Source organism: Vipera berus (assembly GCF_964194415.1).
Source record: "Vipera berus genome assembly, chromosome: 8".
NCBI classification, from domain to species: domain Eukaryota; kingdom Metazoa; phylum Chordata; class Lepidosauria; order Squamata; family Viperidae; genus Vipera; species Vipera berus.
Genome location: NC_138211.1, coordinates 4407297 through 4421351, shown reverse-complemented (window position 1 = coordinate 4421351; position 14055 = coordinate 4407297). Strand labels below are relative to the sequence as shown.

At 42.4% G+C, this 14055-nt stretch overlaps 1 protein-coding gene across 1 annotated transcript in view; it reads right to left on the bottom strand.

Annotated features, from left to right (window-relative positions):
- The window catches only part of ATP12A (ATPase H+/K+ transporting non-gastric alpha2 subunit), a gene marked incomplete at its 5' end in the record, with an annotated part of 28532 nt that overhangs the window by 13535 nt on the left and 942 nt on the right, over positions 1-14055 (bottom strand). Inside the window, 8 exons of the mRNA XM_081333502.1 lie at positions 242-440; positions 1898-2166; positions 3444-3561; positions 4938-5072; positions 5576-5689; positions 7951-8154; positions 8572-8631; positions 11952-12092. Of these exons, the coding sequence (XP_081189628.1) occupies positions 242-440; positions 1898-2166; positions 3444-3561; positions 4938-5072; positions 5576-5689; positions 7951-8154; positions 8572-8631; positions 11952-12092 (1240 nt within the window). The remainder of the gene's footprint in view (positions 1-241; positions 441-1897; positions 2167-3443; positions 3562-4937; positions 5073-5575; positions 5690-7950; positions 8155-8571; positions 8632-11951; positions 12093-14055) is intronic.

Sequence of the window (14055 nt, the reverse complement as noted above, 5' to 3'; positions counted from 1 at the left end):
TTCCTCACCCATAGACAGAAATCTTGCTAAATTAAAGCAGACTACTTCCATCATAAAACATATACTCTTGGAGCTATTAGGGAGGAGGTTCACCTTCTTTCTCCCACACAAACTATCTAAATTGTGCGGTCTCTTGCTCCTCTGGAATTCAGCCCCTCCCTCCTGGGAATCCAGACTACATTCCATCACACGAGACCCTGGCGAATTGCCTTTCTCTTCTACACCTAGGATGGTTATTTACTTGACTGATCTTCACTGGTGTCTGCTGAGTAGATTTCATTGTCAAACCAGAGGTGAGCTACGGTCATGCGATTCTGGGTCAGCGTCCCTGTCTTGTCAGAGCAGATGACGGAAGTGGATCCCAGTGTCTCTACAGCTTCCAGGTTCTTTACCAAGCAATTCTTTTTAGCCATTCTCTTGGCGGTCAAGGACAAGCTTACCTATCAGTGAAGAGGATGGAATATGTCAGGTACAAGAAGTCAGGAACCAGGTTAGAGTTCAAAAGTGCTACAAGTTTATTTCACACACAAGAATCTGAACTACTAACAGTCAAGGTGAGTTAGTGACAGAGTCAATGGACTTCAAGGGGGGGCTGGACTTAGGTCTCTTATGGGGCGTAAAGACTCCAAACTTATGATACGTGCCCTCAGGCTCAGCCTGGTCATCTCCTACAGAATTGTCATGTGATTTAAATGGATGTCTGTAAGCCAGGATCAAGGTTACCCCACCATTCTATCCATGATCTTTATTTATTTAGTTCATTTATCATTTTGGTTCTACAATGCCCCATTTGCATAAAACCTATGCAACTTAGATTGACTTTCTAGGGCAGGGGTCTTCAGACTTGGCCCTTTTATGACTTGTGGACTTCAACTCCCAGAATTCCTCAGCCAGCCACGCCAGCCCTGTTCTAGAGTTATGCCAGATCTGGAATGAAATCTGAATCTAACACTTGGCGGAGCAGATAATCCTGTCCTATCACAAAGGACAAATGTAACATGACCCATTGGACTTTTTCAAACTTTCCAACAAGGAAGAGAACTAAAATCTGGATTCAGAAGTCGTGGGATTTTTAAAAATTGTAAGATGCATCATTTAAAGTGCTAGAAATAGAGGTTAGTGCTGGACTGATATTTTCTTCTGCACTATTTTTGTCAATGAGCTGGAGATGGAGGAATGTTAGTGAAATTCTCATGGGTGGTGTGCTACGTTCTGGCAATTAACCTAGATAGAAATGGCTGAGCTCAGTTCTGTGTGGTTTTGCACATTTGCATATGATAATCTGTCTGTATACAGTCCTCTTTCCAACTAGAGGCCGTCCTTGACATACAACAGTAATTAAGCTAACTCATTATGGTCATAAGTCAGGACAGTGGTAAAATGGGCTGGCCAGGTAACTGACCCAATTTTCCTTTTGCACAGCGGTTGTTAAGCAAATTACCACAGTCATTAAGTGAAACTATGGAGGTTTCTTTATATCCTGGCAGAAATGGTTTGTCATCACCTGTTATTTGTTTATTTATCTTTTCAATATAATGTCCTGGAACAGGGGTCTTCAAACTTGGCCCTTTTATGACTTGTGGACTTCAACTCCCAGAATTCCTCACAAAAGGAGCCACCACTGGAGAAGATTCCCACCCAGCATTATGAGAAGTCTTCTTGAAGAGTTGTAGGTGCTTCATCACTAGAGGTTTTTAAGAAAAAACAGGACAACCACCTATCTGAAATGGTATCGGGTCTCCTGGTTGAACAGGGGGTTGGAATAGAAGACCTCCAAGGTCCCTTCCAGCTCTATTATGATTGACTGAAAGTTCAACCCTCTTGTGTTAAGTAGAAGACATGCAGATCCGGAGTTCTGCAGAATTACTGATGGTGCAAGGGAGGAACATATACTCACCGTAACCGTAGCCAACAGTCCCTCTGGCACGTTGGCCACAATGATGCCAATGAGGAAGATGACGGAATCCAGGACATGGTAATGCATTGAGACAGCAATGATGAAGAAAAGCACTCCAATGGAGATAGCAACACCAGCCACAATATGGACAAAGTGTTCTATCTCGAGAGCAATGGGTGTCTTCTCATTCCCCACTCCAGATGCCAGAGAGGCAATCCGCCCAATGATAGTGTTGTCACCTGTGTTGATCACCATCCCCGTAGCAGTACCTAAGAGACAAGGTCGATTAGCATGAAGTCTAGATTAATAGTAAAGAACATTTAAAGCTCAGGGACGACCTGGGGGGGGCGTCCTTGGTGCTCTCTGAGGTTAGTTGTTTTCTTGCAGACATTCCATTACCCAACTAAGTAACATCATCAGTCCTAGAAGACAGTGGGTTTTGTTCTTGGTTTATATACAGTGTCAGCGGGAGTGTTTTTCATGGTTCTTGGTGAATGTTTCCACCAACGGTGGCAGAGCAACCTAGGGTACATAAATAGAGAGCAAATCCTGCTTCTAGCCTTCTAGCCCTGATGGTGTTATCTAGTTGGGTCATGAAACATCTGCAAGAAAACAACAACACTCAGGGAGCTCCAAGGACCTCATTGACCTTTCCCCCCCCCTCTACTCCACACACTCCATTCCCTTCGAGCCCTGATGATGTTATCTAGTTGAGTCATGAAATATCTGCAGGAAAGCACCCAAGCTCAGACACCACCAAGGACCCCAAAGAAGACTATACAGTACATGGATAACCTGAACAATCCTTCCATTCAAGTTTCCTTCACATGATCCTGCCTTTTCCTGATGCTTTTTCCACACATCCATGCACACATATTTGGGGATTAGAAAGGTCCCTATGTTCCAGAAGATTTGGGGTCAAAGATCAGCTTCAATTTTTTCCCCTGTATATTTTTTTCCCCAACTTCAAAAGGTTATGACCGTTTATCATGGATGAAAAGGCAATGGTTTGGATTCTACTTTGCCTTTTATAACATATAAATGATAACAGTTAAGAAGGGAAGTCCAGCCATAAACCTCATTGGTTTCAGCCCTCCAAATATAAAAAACTGTATGTAGCAGAGTCTTTTTCCTATTTAAGGAGGTTGCAATTTTACATAGGCACAAAATGGAAAGGTCAGTTGGGGTGACATTTCAGATTGTCATGGCAGGGAATTGAACTAGCTCTAACAGGAGGCAGATGTGAAGCAACTTGCCTCAGGCCGCAGATCCTGGGTGGCACGGCAAGGCAAGAAATTGTTATTTACTTAGTATGATTGTGTTTTTTATTGCCTTCTTACCATTCTTTGAATTTTATTGGTCGTTCTGTTTCCCAAAGAAGGGGCTTATGGGATTTTTATCCCTTGGAGGTCACAAGATAACTAAAAATGGATTCACCAAGAATGTCCTTTCGGTTATACAACAGAGGCATGATGTTAAGGAACAAAACGCCTTGAGCCCAGTGACAAGTCTCATCCTGTCTCTGTTACTCCTCTGACATACATACCTTCCAAGCAGGTTGTGGAATAGAAACCAATGTTTTTAGTCTCCAGGGGATTTTCATGAGTGAATTCACATGAGCGGGACTGAGGTTCCGACTCTCCGGTGAGAGAAGAATTGTCCACCTGTGGAAAAAAAAGACCAACATGAGACTGTGAAAGCCCCTTCCAGATGTTCAACTATCTTGAGGGGTTACACAAAAATGTCTTAATTTTCCTCCTTATGGTAGATGTAAAGGTAAAGGAGTCCCTGCGGATTTTACTCTGGTAGTTGTTGCCGACTATACAGGGTGGCGGTACTCATCTCCGTTTCAAGGCCATTGAGCCAGCGCTGTCCAAAGACATTTCCATGGTCATGTGGCTAGCATGACATCACAGAACACTGTTATGTTCCCACCAAAGTGGTATCTATTTATCTACTCGCATTTGCATGCTTTGGAACTGCTAGCTGAGGTGAGGCAAGGGCGGCAGCTCACTCCGTCACATGGAGCTTGGGTCTCAAACCCAGGCTGTCAGCTTTTTAGTTGGAGGCAAGTGAGATATCTTTCAATAAAGAACAGGAATGTTTTAAGAGAGAATGCCCTTTGTGGCTTCCCTTATTCCTGTTTCCTTTTTATCTCCATCTTTATCACAAATGGATGTTGGATTGTTCGTTATTTTACCTCATAGTTCATTTATATTTTCACTCAACCTAACAGCTAAATGACATGTTTCTTTTTTTAAAAAAAAACATGCCTTTCTCAAACGTTTTGGCATTTCCTGCAAAAGGGGACAGCAGTAAGAAATACCTCTTTCTTTAACACCTAGTGCTCATCTTTAACTTACTTCATCTAAAATCATTTGATCATGTAAACAAATCCAAAGTTGAAGTCAGTTTATACTGTTGTCATCTCAGTCTTAAGCAACTTACTGAATTACTGCCATAACAACATAATTTCTGGGAAGATTTTTCTTGTAAAAAGAGAGAAAAATGCTACTTGTAAAAGTTTGAAAGAGTCTCTGTGATGTTTTTTTCTTGGCTATTGAATAAACCTGTTCTTTAAATGCTTTAAATCCCATCACCTTTTGTTCCTGATTAGCAGAAAGATGATACCAATAGAAGAGACTATTGGTACCTCCAGGTTGAACTAGGGGGTCCTTGGTGCTCTCTGAGCTTGGTTGTTTTCTTACAGAGAATTTATTACCCAACTAGATAACATCATCAGGGCTAGAAGGGAGTGAGGTTTAAGGAGGGGGAGAGGGAGGGGGAGGAGGAGCAGGAGGAGGAGGATGGAGGAGGACGACTGTGTAGTCCTTGATGCTCTCTGAGCTGGGCTGTTTTCTTGTGAATGTTTCATTACCCAACTAGGGAACATGATCAATGCTAGGATGATGATGTTACCTAGCTGGGTAATGTAACATCAGCAAGAAAAATGACCCAGCTCCGAAAGCATCAAGGACCCCGTACAAAGATTTGAAATTCTGATAGATCATCTCTATTTCCACTCTGTTGTAAAGCCTACCTTACAACCCTGAGTCTGGATTAGTCGGATGTCAGCTGGTATTCGGTCTCCACCTTTGATTTCAACAATGTCACCCACCACTAGTTGGTCAGCTGGAATCTCTCTTTTCTCTGCATTTCTTAAGACAAGGGCTTGCTAGTGAGAAAAACACAGAGCTGCTTTAGTCGGATAATTGACCTAACAAGTATATTTGGAACAATTCATAGAAGACAGTTCTGCTAATGGTTATCGGTCCTGATAGCTCACATTTACCCCCAGGTTTGGGGTAGCCTGCCTCCAAATATCTTGGAGGCTATAACAGAGGAGAAATGGGTACCTCATGCTTGGTCTTTGGGAGTTACAAAGTGCTGGACTAGATAGGCTTTGATGTCTCCCAGCAGCACCATTCTCATATTTTTATGTAATTGGGAACAATGGTGTCTACAATTTCTATGTTGATTAACCGGAATAATACTCTATGTTGAAGTCATGTATAAGCTCCATTTTTGAACCCGATATATAATGGGAACAGAGAGCTAACTTCTCTTTGAATTGTGTTGACTCCTGGACCAATCTCATTTCATCTTCTCGGAAATAGAATAAAATAAAATCTCTAAGTACCTCTTCTTAAATGCATTAGTACACTATTGGAAACTTACCTGTGGGATCATTTTGCCGAAGCTCGCCATTATGTTTGTGCTCTTAGCTTCTTGATAATAAGCAAACATCCCAGTCAAAATGACGACCAGGGCAAGGACGACACCCAGGTAGAGCTGGAAAGGAAGATTGTCCAGGTTAGACAGATACAAAAGCAATCTTTCACAGCAGTCTTCCAAAGCCATGAGGACAAATCAATCACAAGGAAATTGTGATGCTACATCTTCTAATCTGTGCATGCAGAGGGGATGTCTATCGATGGAGGTCTTCAAGAAAAGATTGTACTGCCATTTTTCCGGGATGGAATAAGGTCTCCTGCAGGAGGCTGGACTAGAAGACCTTCAAGGTCTCTTTCGGCCCTACGATTCTATGAATGTGCTGTTTAGCTACAAGGGAATCAGGACTCATGGTCATTCAAATAAAGCAAGAAATTGCAAAGCAGTGTAATGGAAAAATATGACTTTACTGATGATCTTCAGCCAAGTAGTACAACTTCCATCAGCTTGGAAGTTACATCAGGCTATTCTCCAGAAGGAATTGAACCAGGAACCCAAATATTAGGAGAATTCAGATTTGCTAAGGGGTGAATGGGGTCATAAAATCCAACATTGCTGAAACCCACCCCTCCCTCTGAAATGTATGCACCTTTACCCTGATTTCTGGAGAGTTCTCTACCATGAACTCATTGTTCCTTAATTTTATCTCTGCGTTGCTTTAGCTGATTCATATCCAACAAGGGCCCAGTTAAGTGGCCGCATTTAGGAGACCTTGCCTGATCTTGAAAAAGCTAAGCCGGTTGAAACTGGCTGACACTTGGGCAGTACACCAAGTGGTAGGCTAGACTGAGAAGGTGATAAAACACTGCAGAGGAAAACCATAACAAACACCTCACCTACTGCTGCCAAAAATAATAATAATCGTACATGGACGCGCCCATGAAATTACTGGAACCAAGCCAGACTGAAGACAGCCTTACACTTTACATTGCAAGAACAACAGTAACAATTCCCATAAAAGCTTACACTATTGGTCATTTACCATCAAGTTCACTTGTTCTTATTTTATCTTAGAAACAATCTTTGGTACTTTATTCCATAAAGATTACACTTTATTGTGCCAACTTTCTCTGTGCAGGAAGAAACATTTTATCCTCGGGTGCAACAATCATGAAACATGAAGTCCACAGTAAAAATGTTATACAGATAGTCCTCGACTTAGGACTACGAACGGGACCAGAATTTACATTGCCAAGCAAGTTGGTCCTAAAGTGAGTCACACCTGATTTTATGACCTTTTTTGCATGGCTAAGTGAATCACTGCAGTTGTTGAGAGAATCCAGCTTCCCCCCCATTGACTTTGCTAGTCGGATGTTGACTGGGAAAGTCGCAAACATTGGTCATGTGACCCCAGGATGCTGCAATGCTTGTAAATACATCCCAGTTGCCAAATGCCTGAATTGTGATCACGTGATCGTTGGGATGATGTGACAGTCGTAAGTGTGGGGACCAGTCATAAGTCACTATTTTCAATGTCATTGCGACTTTGAACATCACTAAACGAATGGTTGTAAATCAAGAACCACTTGTATCATTGTAAGAGCCGTGGTGGCACAGTGGTTAAAATGCAGTACTGCATGCTATTTCTGCTGGCTGCCAGGTGCCAGCAGTTTGGCAGTTTGATCCTGACCGGCTCAGGGTTGACTCAGCCTTCCATCCTTCCGAGGTTGGTAAAATGAGGACCCAGATTGTTGGGGGCAACAGGCTGACTCTGTAAACCACTTAGAAAGGGCTGTAAAGGACTATGAAGCAGTATATAAGCTTCTGCTATTGTGAGGGGGGGGGGAAATGGATGGATGGATGGATGTCCAGCCATGGTCATGCAATGGTTAGAATGGAGTATTGCAGGCTAACTCTGCCCACAGCCAGGAGTTCGATCCTGACAGAGCTCAAGGTTGACTCAGCCTTCCCTCCTTCCAAGGTCAGTAAAATGAGGACCAGATTGTTGGGGGAAATAGGCTATAAACCACTTAGAGAGGGCTGTAGTGCACCGTGAAGTGGTATATAGGTCTAAATACTATTGCTATCCTTCCTTTCTTTCGTCCCATAGTGGCGCAGTGGTTAGAATGCGGTATTGCAGGCTGACTCTGCCCACTGTCAGCAGTTCGATGCTGCCCGGCTCAAGGTTGACTCAACCGTCCATCCTTCCGAGGACGGTAAAATGAGGACCCAGATTTGTTGGGGGCAATTTATGTCGACTCTGTAAACTGCTTAGAGAGGGCTGTAAAGCACTGGGAAGTGGTATATAAGTCTAAGTGCTATTGCTATTTTTATTGGGGAGGACACTTGTGGGAAAAAGAGAAAACCCCGTAAAAACTTACATTGTCAAACGACGAAGCCACTTTTTGAGAATACTGAATCCCAAAAGCGATGCAGCAAAGGATAGCTCCAACCCACAAGAGGATGGAGAACCCCCCTATCATTTGCTTGAGGAACTTGATGATTTCTGGGGTTGATTTGGGGGGTGTAAGAGCATTGGGACCGTCACGGGCCAGGATCTCTGCTGCTCTTGCACTCGTCAGGCCCTTCAGAAGACAAGGGAGAGAATTAAAATTAACAGCTCAGCAATCCTACTGCTTCAAAAACAAATATGAAATTGATGAAGCGGGGATATTGACAAAACAGTAAATTGGGGGGTGGAATCTTAATGTAATTTATCATTGAACTAATGTTGGTCTATCTCTCTGTGCTTATCTGTACAAATTAGATTCATTTACACAAACAAACACACACATATGCATGCCCAGCACGCACATGGATGGCCTGAAACCTAAGAACAGGCAATTATGGATTACAATTGCAACAAATATTTAAAGAGCATTAATTCAAGGACAAGAGCACAAATTCTATTTTTAGTGACACACTGAACTAAATAGATTTTAATAGCACTGTACTACTCAGCCCTAACATTTATGAATGTTCTCTGGCCAATATTTACTTACTTTCATGATGCTGGTGCCATATTTTTCTTCTAGTTCTTGAATGCTGAGTTTATGGTCATCCTGAAACAGTAAGAAAAAGGCAGACATTAAGTTTTTTTTTACTTGTTGGTTTTATTATGATCATGTGCTTCTCCAACTGACTCAAGGCTTGCCACAAATACAAAATATGTATACATAAAATAGCAGATTAGTTCCTTGTTAATTACAGCTCTCCCAAAATGTATTAAGGTACTCTATCTGATTAAAATTCTTTACCTTACTGAAAAATCCCTCTATGGTTATTCACAAATGTTAACCTCTCATTTGTCTAAAATTCTGCCCTGGCAAAATTTTGCAATGATGTCTTGCTTAAAATCGAAGATATACTGTAATTCCTCCTGTTCTTATTGAGAGATACTGTAAGATAAATATAAAGCAGCAGCTGAAAGCAGAAGCAGATATAAGGACCAAACAATCTAAGTTATCGCGGTAAGTCTTGGTGGGTCTTCTGAAGACTAGGCTGAAATGATAACTCAGGAACCCCAAATAAGTTGCTCGTAACAAACCTATCTTGGAAATTATCTGGTGAGAATCGAATTTCTGCAGAGAACCAAGTTAATCTTCTGACTAGCTTTACACATCATTGCATCGCCCCAGATTAAGAGATCATTTTTGATTATCTAATTCAGACATGTCAAACACAAGGCCCGGGGGGCGGATCCGGTCCACGAAGTGGTTTCATGTGGCCCGTGAAGCCATCCTGGAAACAGTGAGGGTACGGCCCCCACTGCCTTGGCCCTGGCCCAGAGACCCTCCTTCTGCCAGAGACCCTCAGATCTGTCCCACTTCTGCCCAGGCCCCCCATAGGCACCCTTGATGCGAACGATGTAGCTGGCCACGCCCACCCAGTAGGCCATACGCACTCTAGCCACGCCCACCCAGTAGGCCACGCCCACCCTGGCCACACCCACCCGGCCCCCTGAGGGGAACCGCAATGCTGATGCGGCCCTCAATGAAATTGAGTTTGACACCCCTGATCTAATTGGTGACTTTTAAGTGGGAATGAATTGTGACTCAGTACTGAAATAAATATAAATCAGAAATCTCACCTAGCAATGCTAAAAAAAAAAATTCAGCTTAAGGCCCACTAGAGACCATACACTTTCTAAATACATTCGCTCTCTGGTTAAGTTTGGCTTCTGGAAGCTTCATGGAGACATCCCTGCAGTTTCCTTGACAATATCAAAAGGAATTTGTCCTTATCTTCTTCCAAAAGGTATTTTCCCCCATCTTCCAACTTATCCTCCACTTCTCTGATTTTTCCAATTGTCCTTCATCCAAGAGCTAAACCAGGTGCAATCCTACTTAGCCTTTTTCCATCAGCTAACCAGCTCAGCTAAGGGCTGCCACCTAGCCAAATATATCAAAACGTTGTTGTCGGTGTTGATTTGGGTACTTTTAAGTCAGACCTTATCTTGGCAACTAGAGGGACACGTCCATGCAGTTCTTGGCAGCATTTTCAGAAGCGTTTTGTCCTTGCCTTCTTCTTCTTGGTCTGAGAGAAAGTGACTGTCCCAACAGGCTTTGTGCCTAAGGCAGGACTAGAACTCACAGTTTCCTCCCTCCCAATGCAACCACTAGACCGAGCTGGCTTTCTTGGGAAAAAAATGTCCCTCTGCATTGTTTGTTTTCTTTTGGAGGAGAGCAGGCTGCATCTGGTGAGGGCCAATTTTCACCGAGGTTGATGCATTTATGGGAATTGCAAATTAGCAACAAAATTAATCTTGGCTAAGTTAAAAGAACACTTTTTAAATATATATATTCTTGCTCTTTAATGATTGTTTCAATGAAAGAGGGACTAGGAATAAATAGATTATGAGATCAGAATCATCCAGCCTGGAGGAAAAGCTTGCATTTTTCAAAGAATAAAGAGGAACAAAGAGAAAGTAGCATTGCCACATGGAAGTACTTATGATCCTTTGAACTGGGGAAAGCTTACTCACAAAGGTAGAGTTGAGGAAGGGACTTGGGAGATGCTGCAACATTTAGCATACCTTTTTATTCCCAAATTCCTTACCCACAACCCCTTTGAAATCCCAAGTTCTCTTTTAGTCCAAATCTAAAACATTTCCCAATTAGACGTCTTCAAGATAGATTGCCCTTTTGTTCTCATTGTCCCGGACAATCCCATCATCTCAGGAGTGTGGACTAGGAGAGAGGTCTCCAAAACTGGTCACTTTAAGACTTGTGGTCTTCAATTACCAGAATGGCTGGCTGGGGAATTCTGGGAGTTGAAGTCCACAAGTCTTAAAGTGGCCAGGTTTGGAGACCCCCCTAGGATAAGACACACACATATCTGGAGAGCTTTTCATTGAAGGAGGGTGATTTAATGGGTTATGGGTGGCGTGAGATGCACATGGGAATATGGATAGCTTCTACCCACCTCCAGATGCACAGCAGCGTCTCCAAAAGAGCAATCTGCTGAAAGCAACACCTTGTCAACAGCTGGACAGATGTGCATCTAATTTAGAATGGCTGCAAAGCTTGTGATAATGTTATTGCAGCAGTGTTTGCTTTGCAGTGCAATTACACACATTTGAAGCAATTTTCATACAGCAGGAAACCTCAGCCAAGAAGCCAGAGCACTACCAAGTAGTAGTATGTTGATAATTTCACATTCCTCTCTCTCTCTCTCTCCCTCCCTCTCTCTCCTTCCCCTCTTCCCCCCCCCCTTTCTATCCAAATGAATATTAATCTTCCTGATGAAATCTCAGGTGGAGCTTGACAAACAAGACTTGGCATGAAGGAAGGAGAAAATTCATTGCACTGATGGTATCTTCCTTGTAACAAGGATTGCAAATTGTGTGCAGAGGCATCTAAAAGTGCTTCCTGGCTATTGACGGTTAAGATTCGCCGCACTGCGGAAATGTTGTGGTCAGAGAAGACATTGATTTTCCTAATTCAATTGAAGGGGCCAAAAGTGGATTACGGCTCTTCTCTTGGTGTGATCCTGTTGCCTTCATTCATAGAACTGGGGCCAATTTGTCAAAGGCAGAGGCTGCTTCCTAAGAAGATCTGTTTTGGAACTGAAGTCTGAGGATTTGTGGATAGAGGCATCAGCTTAACAAAATTAGGGTAATGATAGTATTTGCCTACCTAATTGAAATGCAATTATCTTGCATATGGAACACACCATTTGTATTTGGACAGTAAGGACACAAAACTATTTGTTGTCATAGAGATGAGTCACTTGGGAAGCAAATTGCTTCCTGTTCCGCAACTGAAATTTTTGTATTAATAATCGTCTTCCCTAAAAAAAAAAATCAGAAAAACAAGCGATCTTATATTTGATGCAACCAGGAATTAAGAAGAATGTATGTTGGTCTCTGTGAGTGACTTACCAAATCCAGCTCTTTCTTAAGCTCTTCTGTCTTGTCTTTCTTCTTGTTGCCCTTCAAATCTTTTTCCTTTTCGTCTTCCTTGTATCCATCATCCACATCCTTGGTCCCACTTATCTCTATCGAATAGATATCCGGATTTTTCTAAAACGTAATTCAGCAGGAAAGTTAGGTTGACTTATTTTGGTTAAGTTGCCGATTTATTTTCAGGGGGGTCCTTTAAAAGGGCTCCACTTGCAAGAAAAACTTCCAGAACTTCCATTCTACCCTTTACTAGCTCAAATTCTCCTAACTACTTGGAGAACGGGATGAAATTCTAAAACTGGTGCACCCTTTTGAGGGGGGGGGAAACAATTTTGCAAAACTTTATCTGGAAATATGCTGTGAGCTGGCTATTATTAGAATGAAGACTGTGCATTCCTTTGACCCTTGTGGTACAACAATCACACCAGTGTGGCTACAACAAGCCAAAAGCAATACAATAGCCGATTGCTGGGATGTTATTTTACATTTCTGAATCAGACCAACTGAAAACGCAGACGGGGAAGCAAAGGGGATAGTAAAAATAAACCATGTCCTCTACAAACCCTGTGAATGTTTTACGGGTTGACTGTGTGGATGGAGTTCACCATTTTTATATACATAACTTCCCAGATGGTAATTGATCTATAAAATCTATAAACTTGCAATCCGCTTAAAAACAACCTGCAAGTGGCTGACACCTTTCCAGATTCTTTGAGACTTATTATTATTGCATTGCTAAGCATGGACATAGTCGATAGTAGAAGATCAGATCACCAACTGCATTTTTGGTTGCCATAGCAATGAGGAATGCAGTTAAAAGTCCTTTAAAAAGCCCTTTTGTTTTCATTTTTCAATCATACAGAGCATTCATTATTATTTGGTCTACCATTGATAGATCTTTTAATTATTTTTCTCCCTGTGGTGTTTTTTTTAGTAACCCTCGTATTCCATTTTCCCCCTCTAATTGTTCTTAGCAGGAGTCCCATAGTTTAGCTTAAATAGTAACAGCGCTCCGTGCGCCTTTGGCATCTAGTCATGCCGGCCACATGACCACGGAGACGTCCTCGGACAAACATTGGCTCTTCGGCTTTGAAATGGAGATGAGCACCGGCCCCTAGAGTCGGAAATGACTAGCACGCATGTGCGGGAGAACCTTCACCTTTATTCATAAGTTTAATTACTGTTTGAGGGTTTTACAAAAAGGAAAATATTTTCAATGGCGGGCAGTTATTTTTCCTTCATATCGTCTCAAATCCCATCTTCTCCTATTTGGGATTTCCAAAGTACTGTTCCATAATATTCCATAATATGCACCCTTTTCTCTATACTCAGCAAAAAAGAACAACAAAGGGATTTGGGGTCTAGAGGATAAACTGTACAGTGAACAATTAAGAGACCTCACTCTAGTCTAATGGAGAAGGACCAGAGGTGACATGATAGCAGCCTTCCAGTATTTGAGGGGCTGCCAGAAAGAAGAGGGGGGATCGTCCTATTCTTCAAAGCAAGACGAGGGCAAGACAAGAAGTAACAGATGGAAACTTATCAAGGAGACAAACAACCCAAAACTAAGGAGAAATTTTCTGACAGGGAGAACAATTAATCAGGAACAACTTGCTTCCAGAAGTTGTGAATGCTGTGACACTGGAGGTTTTTAAGAAGAGACTGAACAGCCATTTGTCTGAAATGGTATAGGGTTTCCTGCCTGAGCAGGGGGTTGGACCTGCAAGGTCCTTTGTCTTTTGTCTTGGACAGGACCAGCTTTTTCTTATGCTGTCCTACTAGCACTTAAGAGTTACAGTCATAGAAGCCTAGAAATATAGAGCTGGGAGGGACCACAGTGATCATCTCTGGTGCAAACTTCTGCAATTAATTAACCCATCATGAGAGGTGATTATCCATCCTCTCCAGTGGTGGGATTCAGCTGGTTCGCACCATTTCGGCAGAACCGGTAGCTAATTTTTTGTTGCCCAGGCCCAGAATGGACTTCCAGAAGTAGCATCCACATAGAGAACTGGTTGCTCCCACATTTGAATCCACCTCTCCTAAAAATTCCCAGAGATGCACAACCATCACCAAAAGATTG